Source organism: Coloeus monedula (assembly GCF_965178545.1).
Source record: "Coloeus monedula genome assembly, chromosome: 5".
NCBI lineage: Eukaryota > Metazoa > Chordata > Aves > Passeriformes > Corvidae > Coloeus > Coloeus monedula.
The window spans coordinates 25,328,627-25,341,231 of NC_138785.1; the positions used below are offsets into that span (position 1 = coordinate 25,328,627).

Genomic DNA, 12,605 nt, shown 5'->3' on the forward strand with positions numbered 1-12,605 from the left:
GTGTCCCATCTCTTCCCCTGCCCCTTTGAGCCAAATCACACTTGTTAACCCTGAAGCACCTGTTTTTTTTCCTGCAAACACACTTCACCTGCCTATAAGGGACTCAATGCACAACAGAGCAGGGCACAGAATAAGCAGCTTGCAGATGCAGCTGGGAAGACAGGAGGAAAGACCAGACAGGTAATTGGGTTTTCTCCTCACTATCAAGTCCTTGATGCCAAAGTTCCTGGGCTTCCTGTCTTACTTCCAGTCCTTGTTAGCCAGACCAATAAGCAAATGTTTCAGTCTACAGGTAAGAAATGCTTACACCCTACAAATCGGACTAACTCAGACCTGCTCGAAGAAGCACAATTACAGTTGATAATCTCATCTCATTTCTGTTTTTATTTCTAAATAAGGATTTTCAAATAAACTTCAGAATACGAAATAGAAAGTCATATGGAAGATCTGAGAGAAATCAAAGACCTCTTTATTTGAAACTAATTCCCATCAAATGCACTAACCGTTTCATAATCTAGTAGATACAAGGGGTCACACATTCGTGTTCGGTTGAGCAATTTTAAAAACTGGACATACTATCTGATAGCAACACATTTTTCAGGTAGCTCAAATGCTTATAGAAAGAGCTAAGTACCAGCCACACAGGTGTGTGAAACCTCTGCACCACCTATTCTAAGTCAGTGTCTTCATTTTCCACTATTTTTGCCCATATTTTTCACACTATAAGAGCTCCTGTTTACATGTAAGTGGGGTAAAGCTTCCAAAGATGACAGTAGTGTTCAACCAGGTTCCAAATTTTGTACAGCCTTCCTGTTAGACACTTCTTGTAACAGTTACTCACTTTGCTAATGGGTTATTTAATAGGCCATGCACTGTTAGACTTCGGCTACAGCAAGAACAGCTATTTCAGAAGCTTTAAAAAGGAAGATACCAAATACCACTTCCGTTGATTTCAGAAAGTTTATTGCACCAAATGCCGCAAAGAAATCGACCAAAATGATAGCGTACATAAACAACTATAAGAAAAAAACCATGTAGTTTGACATTGGTATTCAGTCATTCCTAAAAAAGCCTATGTTCTCCAAACATGCAATAGCAACACACATTTTTCTACTATGGAAAACTTGCCATGTATGTCAAATTACCTCATTTGACCTCAAACCCCACCCCCCGCCCTCCCCAAAACCACCCACAAAATAAAAAATTTAAAAAAGGAAACAAAAGGAAAATGTCTAGCCTATATTCAGTAGTTCAGACTTAATTTTTATTTGGGTCCTTTTAATTGAAGTAGAAGTTACACTTGAAGGGTAAGCGATCATTTTGCATAAACCTTATATACAAGAGTTTGATGCATCTGAAAAAAGTTTTTGACTTTAAGAGTAAAGATGCTTATAATAGGGAGTGGGGAAAACCAATCTGTAATTCCGGAGGATGCCATCAGAAATGTGAATTACAGGATCAGTGTCTATTAGTTTTTTGAGGACAAAAGTTGTATAGATTAGTTCAGAGAGTACCTACTCAAATTAAAATGTTTAAATCTTGGTATTTTTTGGGGTTAAAGAATTAATTTTGATTAAATTCTACAATTTAGCGGTTCATTCCTCCCCTAGGTTTAGTCTTGCCTGAAAACAGCATACATTCTTTAAATTTCAGTGTGTAAACTGCATTTATGTGGGATTTTGGAAAGACTGTGCACTCCCACCTAACCAAGAAAGTATGTCTAAGTTTACAAAAAACCTACATAATACTGATAAAAATAACTTTGGAATATTTGAAAATTAAGCTACATTATCAATTTTCAACACAGCTGTACATTCATATCATTTTTCATCCTATTAAAATAAAACAGAAACATGCCCTAAAGATGTCTAAAAAACACATCTGTAAATACTTACTGCCCTGTCATGCCACACCAATTTACATAAACATCACGATGCTACCGAAAACAAGTTAAAGACTTCGAGTCAAAAAAAAGCCCTAGAAAGTGGAATCCTGTCAACTGAGGTAGTACATTTGGTGGAGGGGGAAATATGTAACTAGCTTTCATTAGTCTAAAGCCTTTGAAAGGTAATAAAGAGCTTTCATTTTGAATTTTCTTTCCCCCAAAACTAAAACTGTGAGATTAAAATAGTTCAATGTGTAATTTCCAAAGAGCAGCAAAATGTTAGAGAAAGCAGCAAGAACTATAAAGTTTTAGCCTGGGCTGAAGAAAAGACAAGTGCTTTTGACCATCGGCTCCCATGCCACCACAAAATTAACTGATGTCTTGCCCAAAGGCAGGTTTTTGGGTTTTTTTAAACAGTTGATGTGGTAAAATCAGGTATTATTATTGATTATGGTATTAATCTTGAAATTACTGAATGTTTGCTGACCTCTGTCCTCTTTAGTAAACTCTGTGATAACAAAAGCATCTTTATGTTACCATATATTTCTTTGCAGAACTGTCAGAGTCTGTTCAGATAAAAACCCCACTTATACTTTAAAAGAACTGGACTGACTTTTAATGATCTCAGCTACTATTTAAGAGTGACATGAAATAGAGAAAGTACATGAGGATTTCTATATACACTCAGAGAAGCAGTTTCATAGTCTTACACATGCACACACATTCTCCATCAAGAGGGTACTTCAGGAATACGTGACTTGCTCTAAGGTTCTTTGTCTTAACCTTGTGAAATAGAAAGTAGTATCTGCTAAAAGCCATATGCAGAGATAAATTTACTTTCCAGCAGATAGGATTCACAGACCAAAGGTATGAAAAGTTTGCTTAACTATAAAGCAGGAGGAGAAAACCTGAACCATAGAAAGATTTTAGCCTTTTTAGGCAGAATACTAGGGAGAAATATGAAAATGCAATAAAAGAAACATTTTGAATGTCAGGTCAGAAAACCAACATAGAAGGAATAGCTTTAGAAGTGTTGAATCAGAGTATCAAGTATCCCTCCACGTGGAAACAACCTCTTTTCACAGTAGGCCAGTCTACCTATTTCCCTCAAAAAGCAACACAAGGTTAATCAAGACCCCCATCACATTTAAACAATTCACAACAAGCACATTTCATTATTTCAAATCATTGGAAGTTTACTGTAGAAAAGTCCAAACATCAAGGTAGTAGGAAATAAAAACACTTTTAATAAAAGTGTGTCCCTTCAGTGTTAAAAATCTGTAACTACCAACAAGGAGAACTCACAACTGGTGACCAGGAGTTTCTTATTAGAATTCACTATTTTCAAGCAATTGTGTTGCCAGAAATTTGCTTGCAAGATGACAATTTCAGACACCGCATCCACAGCAGCTCACAACAGAACAGTCCAACACTGAGTTTTCCATTTAAGAATGTTTTGATCCTTTGTTCTCTCCTCAGTCTGGTCCATAGTTTCATATCCAGCTTAACAGTGCTTTATGCAAAAGAAGTATTTTTTACATTCATTTTAATCAACCACGTGAAAACAGTGAAGTACAAAATTTTATTTTGCTTTCTAGAAACACCAAAGGCCAATATCAACTAGTGGAGAAGTAGTTTCTGGTGTCAGAGTAGTTAACCTAGTAAGGAAAGGCACCTGGATGATAGTTCAAGACTTCTGTAGAATCAAAAAGGGTAATTGCAAACATTCAGAGTAATATCAAACATTGGGGGTTTTGGCCCCTACATTTCATTTTACTTCAAACAATGTTCCTCTTTTATTTCTACTCAGAGCAACAACTTGTAGCTGGAAAAAACGAATACTTTTGACTAAAGGTTTGGTGTGGGTTCTTTGTTGTCTTGTATTTCCCCAATACGATTGTCGTCAGTTTGTGCCAATTGTTTGGTGTATGTGCACACGGACACATGCTCACAGCACTGGCATCGTTCAGAAGTTTTCCAAATTCATACTCCTTGGAGATAGCAATATTTGATGACACCAAGACAAGTTTAGTTCCCAGGACCACAGTCATACAGCAAATCAACAGTTACTGAAGTTGCTTCAGCAACAAATGTAAACTTGTAGCAGAAGTTCTGTAAGGCTTTCCCACAAAATCCCTCTCTTGGAAGTCCATTCCATTCCACTTGTAGCCATGGGCCCACTTGAATGCCTCCACATTAAAACAGAAGCAGCCACAGCTCTCAACCTCTTGTCCTTAAAGGGAAAAGTCACATCACCCTCACGCACACATCCATTCCCACATGGCATTTGGCTGCTGAATCCAGGTTCCTTGTTCTGAGCCCATCACTTCTACTATACAAAATCACGCGTATGCTCTGCAAGAAAATCATGTCCCACCTAATACACTTGTGAATAGGAATGCTATATACAGAGTTTACAGCTCCTCCTCCTCCTCCCCAGCAAAGAAACATGCACCACACCACACTCACAAGCATAGTATTACGAAATCCATTCTAACCCACTTGTTCTTTTAACTGGTTCTTCACGGTTTTGAGCAGCGTTTTGGATGGCAGCACCTGGTCTGCCACATAGTGTTAACTTTTGTCCTTTGAATAAAAATAAAATGCAAGGATGCAGTCTCTTGCTTTAAGTCAGAAGTGAGATTGTAAGAAAAACCTGAATGCCTTTTGTGTTATGTAAACTGAAGTCCTCCGATAAAACATCCGGTTGAAATCAGAATTGGGAGGTGGTAGAGTACAGTCATCACCTGCTTTCATCAGTGCTCCCCTTTACCAGTGTTTGGCACCTCTGTTCTTCATTCAACATTCCCATTTTCATAATTGTACTTTAAGGGAATGACTATCCTGAGAATTTAATTTATAAGAGTATTTGAGCAACATATGGGGAATGAGTACTTGCTATAGCAGCCAACAAAGGCAAGTCATTAGATTCAATCCTAGAAATTAAAAAAAAGAGAGACAGACTTTAAAATAATATACAGTCACTTTTGCAAAAGAAACACAAGATGATACTTTTCATCCACTTTAAAGAAACTGAAAGTGTCTTGCTATTACTAAGTTCATTGTTTAATTATTATTTATTGTCAGTACTCATATAATACCAGTAAAGGTAGGTAAATAATGCTTTTAAATAATAAACCAAGAAGTATGCTAGCACTTAAGTCAAAAGAGAGCAGTATTACATTCTGTACTTTATAATCTTTTGTGGTTTAAAGAAAAGACCTTTTACTTATTTGCTAAAACATAAGTCTTAGCATGTTATGTAGTCTTACCAGTGAGCAGGCACCAATAAGCCCAGTTTAACAAAGTACTAGATATCAGCTTATGGAACATTATGCATTGCAGGTTTTGAATATAACTCAGTTCACTACATAGTAGCACTTTCTTACCAAAAATGACAAAAAGATAGCATTATTAATTATTATGCAATAACAGTTCAAGGAACATCTCTCAAGTGCAGTGATCAATTTCCAACCATTTCCAAATGTGAAGCTGCTCAGAGGCCAGAATGTATGTACATGTTTATATATATTTAACACATACACACACAGAGAAAAGTGCTTATTTCAGGGTTTCACTATTTACAGCTACATTTCTGAGTATGAAATCTTTAACAGCCTGGAAAAAGATAAATTAGATTTAATCTATAGTGCTAAAAAACATCTTGAGAAAATATATTTATTTCTTCCCCCTTTTCTGCTGTCAGTAGGCAGATCCCTAAAGGTTGTATGCCAATCAAGTACTATTATTAGAAGACAGCTGCTGATCAGGACACCTGTTTATTTTTCTACACCTGTTTTTTGAGACCCTCTATTCCCGTAAGATACAAATGCACCACCTGACCTTCCAAAAATTCTGAATTATTTGTTGGGATGAAGTTTTCATTAAGGAGGTCACAACAGAAGAGAGTGTGTATGAATGCACGGATAACTTTCTAATGCCCAAACCCCAAACTCTCTTAATTCTGAAGACTTAAGAATGGTAAGTATTTTGTTGTTGCAGTATAAATGTCTCCTCCTGATTTCTACGTAGCTCTGTAGAACCCATTTTTGCACCTAATATGGCACATGAAAGAGGAGTGTTAAATATGAAGCAAATCCTTGTGAGAACAAGCTGTCAACACTCAGATGAAAAGGAAAAATAACTGCCCCAGCTTTTGCCATTGCTTAAGACTGATACCTGCAATACTCACCCCAATACAATTCCTAGTTCTTTTACATGCACTCTTGTATGTCCTCGCAGATATTCTGACAGCATTTTGCTTTTGAGATACATCTCTTGCAGTCTATCCTCAAGATGCATTATGCACTGTAAACACAGATCAAAAACCTCAGAACAGCTTTTGCAATTGCATGCAAATAGTAGAGAAATGTAAGCTTATCGCTTTACCTTGGATCTTGGAAGATAAACTAAACCTCCACTCCAAAATCTAAAAGAGGCAATTGGATTTATTACAATTGTGCCATAAACATTAAAAAGTTTTACTACCCCACAAACAGGAAACCCCTCATAGAACTGGGGCATTCCAGCTCTCTTGGGCAGCAAGTTTGTAGCATAAACTGCACCTCTATTTCCACTCAAGTAAGTCACTGTGTTTCTGCCAACTTACACAGTTTTAATGAGGTTCAAAATTACTCAAGACTTCTTACTAAGAATCAAGCCAGAATTCTTGGATCAAGATGTCCTTGTTGTAAGTCAGTACCATTTTTCTGAAAGACTCAGTTTAGACAATAGTTTCTAAAATTACCATTCTAGCTCTAAGGCTCTAGTGCCATTCAAGAAACTAAGACTCAAGACGTGGAAGACACCAGTACCTTCTTCATCATAAAATTATAACTCTTTTGCTGACTGCTTTTCTGTAGCAACTAAGCTACAAATCCATTTTAGGCATTTGTTTTCATAATTCCTAGGTACTTCTAGTTTAAAATTGCTTAATCATTTGATGCTGGCTGCCAAAAGGTAATAGTTCAAGTTGAAACATCAATTTAATCATTCCTCTTTTCTTCCAGCAGTGGAATGCTAGAAATGCATATTATTTTTAAATACAGTCATGTGCTTCATGGCAATTTCTCATATACCAACTACCAAAGAGCAGATGAACCTTGGCTTCAAGGAGAGAGAAGGGATATTCTGGCAAGACAAGGTCAGTAGGCAACATGTCTTTGGAAGCTGGGTAGGTGGGAAGTCTTATCAGGTATTTTGTTCTAGGACAAAGGTACATTCAATTTGATATATTCCTTCTTTTCACAAGGATGACCGCTTCAAAAAAGCTAAATTAGTTCAGCTCTCTGAAATCAGGAGATGAAAGCAGGAAGCACATGCAGAACCTCACATTATCAAACATATAATCATCCAGCAGGCACAGACAGCAATTAGAAACAGTAGCAGCAAATAGCTTCAGGCCATCATCCCATGTACTGAGAGTTGAATGAAAACCCTAAGTATTAGAAGCAAGACCTGGTGAAACCAGTTTTGTTAATTAAAAAACCAATGAGTAAAAAAAACCAGACTCAGGCTTGTAGGTAGCCTAATATGTATTTTTCTGATCATCTGGAGCAAGATGAAGATGTTTAATTATTCTTTCAATGAACTAATATCAAGTCTTAATCATGGAAAATAAAGAGGCATTTTAAAAAATGTGCTACATGGTAGTAGAGTAAAATCACTGCCACCGGTGGAGGAAAGGCAGAAGCTTTTTGACAATTGTTTGACCAATTTGTTTCAAGTAAATTTTCACTCAAGTCATTATAATCATTACTCTTCTGATTCCAGCCAAAAGGGAAGCAAGTGCTCTTATCTTTTCCATTACAGGTAACCCTCGTGCAACAAGCCTATGAGCACTTTCTCAGTTGTTCAGGGGGGCATGCAGCTGAGTCTCAAAGTAGCAGTTCAATGTGTTTCAAGTCCATTATTTGTGTTAAGGATTATGGATTTTTTTTTTAACTTATGAGGGAGCAAGTAAGGAAGAATCACACATTATTTTAAAAGAGGGGTTGTTTACATCATATGATCTATTCCCTTCTGAATACCAGCAAAGAATCAAAAGACATTTCTCCCCACAAGCTTGGTACATGAATCCATTTTGTTCAGCATCCACAAGTCTTTTCTTTTTTTTTTTTTTTATATTAGCTTCCTCTGCAGTTTTTCTCACTGACCAAATGGAAAAAAAGTCAAGTAACTTCTAAAAATAGAAGAGTAGCTTAAACTGAGCTTAAAGGTGCACGTAAAACTTTTGACATATTGCTGAAATGCAGCAGTTGCAATCAGCACTTTCCTCTCACCAGGGCATACTGCAAAGCTCTCTGCAGCACAATTATCAGTCTGAAGCGGCACAAGATATCACCACTTACCTTGCATCTAGTCTCAAGTTGGGTTGTTTTTTGTAGGTGCCACTAAACCCCAAAAATACTTATTCATCTGAATAGTAACTGCATGTAAACAGATATGCACTCCTAAAGGAAACTTCGAACATACTGCATTGTGGTCATCTCTGAGTGATATTAGTACATCAGTACATATGTTTACATACATAAATACAAATTTAAAGCAATAGAAATACTACTAAAAGTCACATGTCTCCTAGAGTTTAGGAACACTTAGCTTCCATGCAGTGACATTTTAGCAGAGTTGCAAAATCCACTGACAGAAGGATCCAAGTGTCTCTAACATGGATTATGAAAAATTTTCAAACTACTAGCACTGTCACTTCACAGTTCCTTCTTGAAGGAAAAAGGAAATAAAAAGCCCTGAAAATCACTCTGCCTCCAGACCCCTCCCAAACCACACAAATCATATAGAAACTGCATACACAAATCCTAAGGTAACACTAGACAGAACACTTCAGTTACAAAATCAACTATTCCGTTTAAAAATGCCAGAATTTAAGGTGTGACTGTGCTAGTGTTAGGATACAATTTCAACCAGTTGACACCCAGAAGAATTCAGAGAAAACACTCAAAAATGTACCCACATATTTTGCCTAGCATTTGACTTGAAGACTTAGTGTAATCAATACCACCAGTTTAACCCAAAACAGTGCCAACCAATACTATTTACAGCTGTTAGAGTTTAGCTCGATCTTCCTCTTCCATCTGCTGGCACAGTCATTACAAAGTATTCCTACAAAGTTTCTCAAGGCTATCACTGAAGGACAAATCAATTCTGTTAATTAGAAAAGGGGTGACTGCTGAAAAAACCACTCCAGCTCCCCTCACCTACAATCACGTGATAAAAGCTGTATTACAGTTACTGCAGTGAGACTTGTGGGCAATTTTGTTATAATCAGCAAAACCAGCATTACTGATTTGCTCTGATGAGCTCCACTACAAATGAGGACAGGAAAGGATGCTGTGGGATAGGGAGTGTGCAACATGACAAAATAACATTCCCTGCTGCAACCCACCCATTCCCAGGCATCTCATCCCACCAATCCTATGGAGCCATCGGCAAAGCTACCCAACACAGCACTTGCTAAAATATGTACAAAACAGAAGGGTCAAATAAACAGAGGCACAGTTAGTTGGAGGGGAGACAGAAGAGGCATCCATTGCATGGGGTTGAATAGAAACCCCAAGAATAGAAAGTTGTATGCCAGAACCAGGATTGGGTAGATAGAGACTTCAACAACTTACAGCGTAGAGAAGAGTGGAACTTGCACAAAAAATATAAAAAACAAATATAAGACTCCTAAACATAAACACATGACACTAAAATTGCCTAAACAAATTAGGTTTTACCACATGTATTTTGGAGTTGTTAACTTTAATCTGACCTATTTAATGTAAATTACAGCCAAACCAGTATCCATTACTGGACTGTAGCATGGATTCTTTTCAATATGTTGTAACAGCTATGCATTATTTCAGGCATTAGTTCATTGATATTGCAACACAGTGTACAGGACTCTGTGTTTGCTATCTGAGCTAAACAATTTTCATTAGCTTCAGCCTTCAATAAAGAAATACTTACGAAGTCAGCTGGGACGTTGAGTTTGTAAAGCTGTAAAATAGACTGCAACAGACTGGATACTTGACTCGAAACCAGAACATCCTTGCCTAACTTCATACTGTCCATCATCTTTCTCTGGCTTGTAGCTACTTGTACGTTCCATTTATCTGTGTCTGCAATAATGCAGACAGCTTCTGCTATGGGCTCATCTAGCACTGGATGCTGCAACAGAAACAAAATACAATTATGTGATACTTTCACATACATTTCCACAGCTTAGTCTGAGGTTCTACTTTTATTAACACTGAGGTAGCGAATAAGAAAGTGATTCAGTGAATGTTTTTGTCCAATAGGGAACCAAAGGCATCTCAAAAAATGACAAGGAATACCAACTTCAGCGACAAGATTTACATTCAGCTACACTGGATCAGGTAAGTCTTAACTGCCAATTTGATCTAGACATTTAATTTTAATTAGTGCCTCAAAATCACTACTCCATTTTATTTTTCTTCATGTATTCAACCTACCCTGAAGAGATTAGTTACTTTCAAAATGAAGAGCATAATAATTACACTGATCCAGAGACGGTGGAAGCACATTAAATGTTTCAGAGATATGTGAGGGATTTTACTATGCACAATCAAGCAGGATGTAACAGAATAGTTAGGGTGGGAAGGGACCTCTGGAGATCCCCTAATTCAACCCCTTGCCAAGGCAGGGTCTCCTAGAGTAGGCGACACAGGAACAAGTCCAGGCAGGTTTTGAATGTCTCTAGAGAGGGAGACTCCATGGCCTCCCTGGGCAGCCTGTTCCAGTGCTCTGCCACCCTCAACATAAAGAAGTTCTTCCTCAGCAGCTGAGGTAGAATTTCTTGTGTCTTAGTTTATGGCCATTGCTCCTTGTCCTGTTGCTGAGCACCACTCTCTTAACACCTGCCTTTAGGATATTTATATGCATTAATGAGATCCCCTGAGTCTAGTCTCCTCTGAGAAATGTTCCAGTTCCCTAATTATCTTTGGGCCACTCCACTGGACTGTCTCCAGTAGCTCCTCATCCTTCTTGGCCTGTGGAGCCCAGGACTGGACACAGCACTCCAGATGTGGCCTCACTAGAGCTGAGTAGAGGGACAGGTTCACCTCTCTTGAGCTGCTGGAATGCTCTCCCTAATGCACCCCAGGATAGCATTGGCTATCCTGGCAGCAAGAGCTCTGTGGGCCCATGGTCCACTTATCCTCCACCAAAGAAGAGACAGCATCATACTAGACCAATCTGATGCTGCTTAAAGAAGTTACATACACACACATCACTGCTCTGGATAGCACATGCAGTCATGCCAGCAGGATGATTCTTAACTGCTTACTAGATAAGCATTTTAAATTGCATACTGAGGTCACACAGTTATTCCAGTGAAAGGTTAGTTATAAATTTTATAATTTAGGAGTACTTACAGTAGATAAAGAACACAACAAAGTTCTTATCTATAGACAATTACCTTCTGTAGTCAGTCATTTCTGCTACAGACTAGTATCATACAGGCCTCAACAAGACTTTACCTCCCTTGCAACACATGCCACTAAGTGGCAAAATAAGATGTTTCAACTTGCATATAATTTTTCTGAAATACAGGTAATTTTGTCTGCTATTGTGATGGAAACGAGAAGCAGCTCAAGGGTTTTCTTCCTTGTTTGTAACTTGAAGTTGCAAACAATCTTCCTTGTGTCTATCTTTGAAGAGAAGCCTTAAATGTAATAAAGGAAAGCACATGATTCTTGCATGAACAGGCTTTGTATATAATGAATTAAGGGCTTACATCTTCCAAGAAGGAAGACATGGCAGGTGTGGCTATTCAGAACCGGTAAGTAAAAAAAGTAACCTACTGAAATAACCTGCTTCTGTAGATTTCAGCAATATCACAACTCCTACTCTGACTCAGTACTTTAACTCACATGCATTGCATGAAGTAGATCTGCTAGTAGACACTGCTTGAGTTTTTCATCATTATTTATTCCATGCAGCACTAGATCAGGTATATATGTATGACAGTAACCGCCCAGAAGTGATCTTCCAAAGTTTTTGACACATTGACTGCTGATGGTATTTGACCTGAAATACAGAAATACAAACCAGATAAGATTCTTGCTTGACAAACTGCATTCAGATTTCACATGAATGCAAAGTCACGCCTGCTCCTACTGCAAATATTAATCACCAGTTGTAATCCAAGATTACATAAATGTTCACACCAGTAATCATCTACTGGTGGTCTCTGAAAAAAAATTTTAAAAGCTGACATGAACAATGCATTGATTTCTTCAAATTTGTAAATAAGCAAACTTTTATGCACTAGAGTTTGTGGGATGTATGAGCGCCCTGTTCTGCAGCTTACAATTTTGCTAAATTTGAGTTTTTTTCAATTCTCATGCTTCAGGTGAGTCTAGAAACTGACCTTAAGCATCAAACTCCATGTGCACCTGTAATGCTTAAAAATTTTCAAATAGCATGCCCATGTTTATTCCAAATCTGTATTTGACTTAATTATGCCAAATCTGAACAGTTATCTTTTTAATCAAAGTTTTGCTTGTCCTCAGCTGTTCTATCTACATTAAATGTTTCAGTCAGTTCACATAAAAAGTTTGATCCCCTTTTGTTAGCATTTGAAATATACCTTTGTCATAAAACTTCACTACCCTGAACCTGCTCTGTCTCTGTTTTCTTTTTGCCAAATCTGTTTACAAGAATTCTAACCACATCACTGTCTGTTACTGATTTGTTT

At 37.6% G+C, this 12,605-nt stretch overlaps 1 protein-coding gene across 3 annotated transcripts in view; it reads right to left on the minus strand.

The window, feature by feature from the left end:
- Nucleotides 1-1,211: 1,211 nt before the first annotated feature.
- FNIP2 (folliculin interacting protein 2) overlaps nt 1,212-12,605 on the minus strand; it is a 50,444-nt gene continuing 39,050 nt past the window's right edge. For all 3 annotated transcript variants that reach the window (XM_082282221.1, XM_082282220.1, XM_082282219.1), the window contains 4 exons: nt 11,779-11,935; nt 9,854-10,054; nt 6,078-6,193; nt 1,212-4,821 (listed from right to left, as the gene is read on the minus strand). In XM_082282221.1, the coding sequence (XP_082138347.1) occupies nt 4,743-4,821; nt 6,078-6,193; nt 9,854-10,054; nt 11,779-11,935 (553 nt within the window). In that variant the 3' untranslated portion in view covers nt 1,212-4,742. The remainder of the gene's footprint in view (nt 4,822-6,077; nt 6,194-9,853; nt 10,055-11,778; nt 11,936-12,605) is intronic.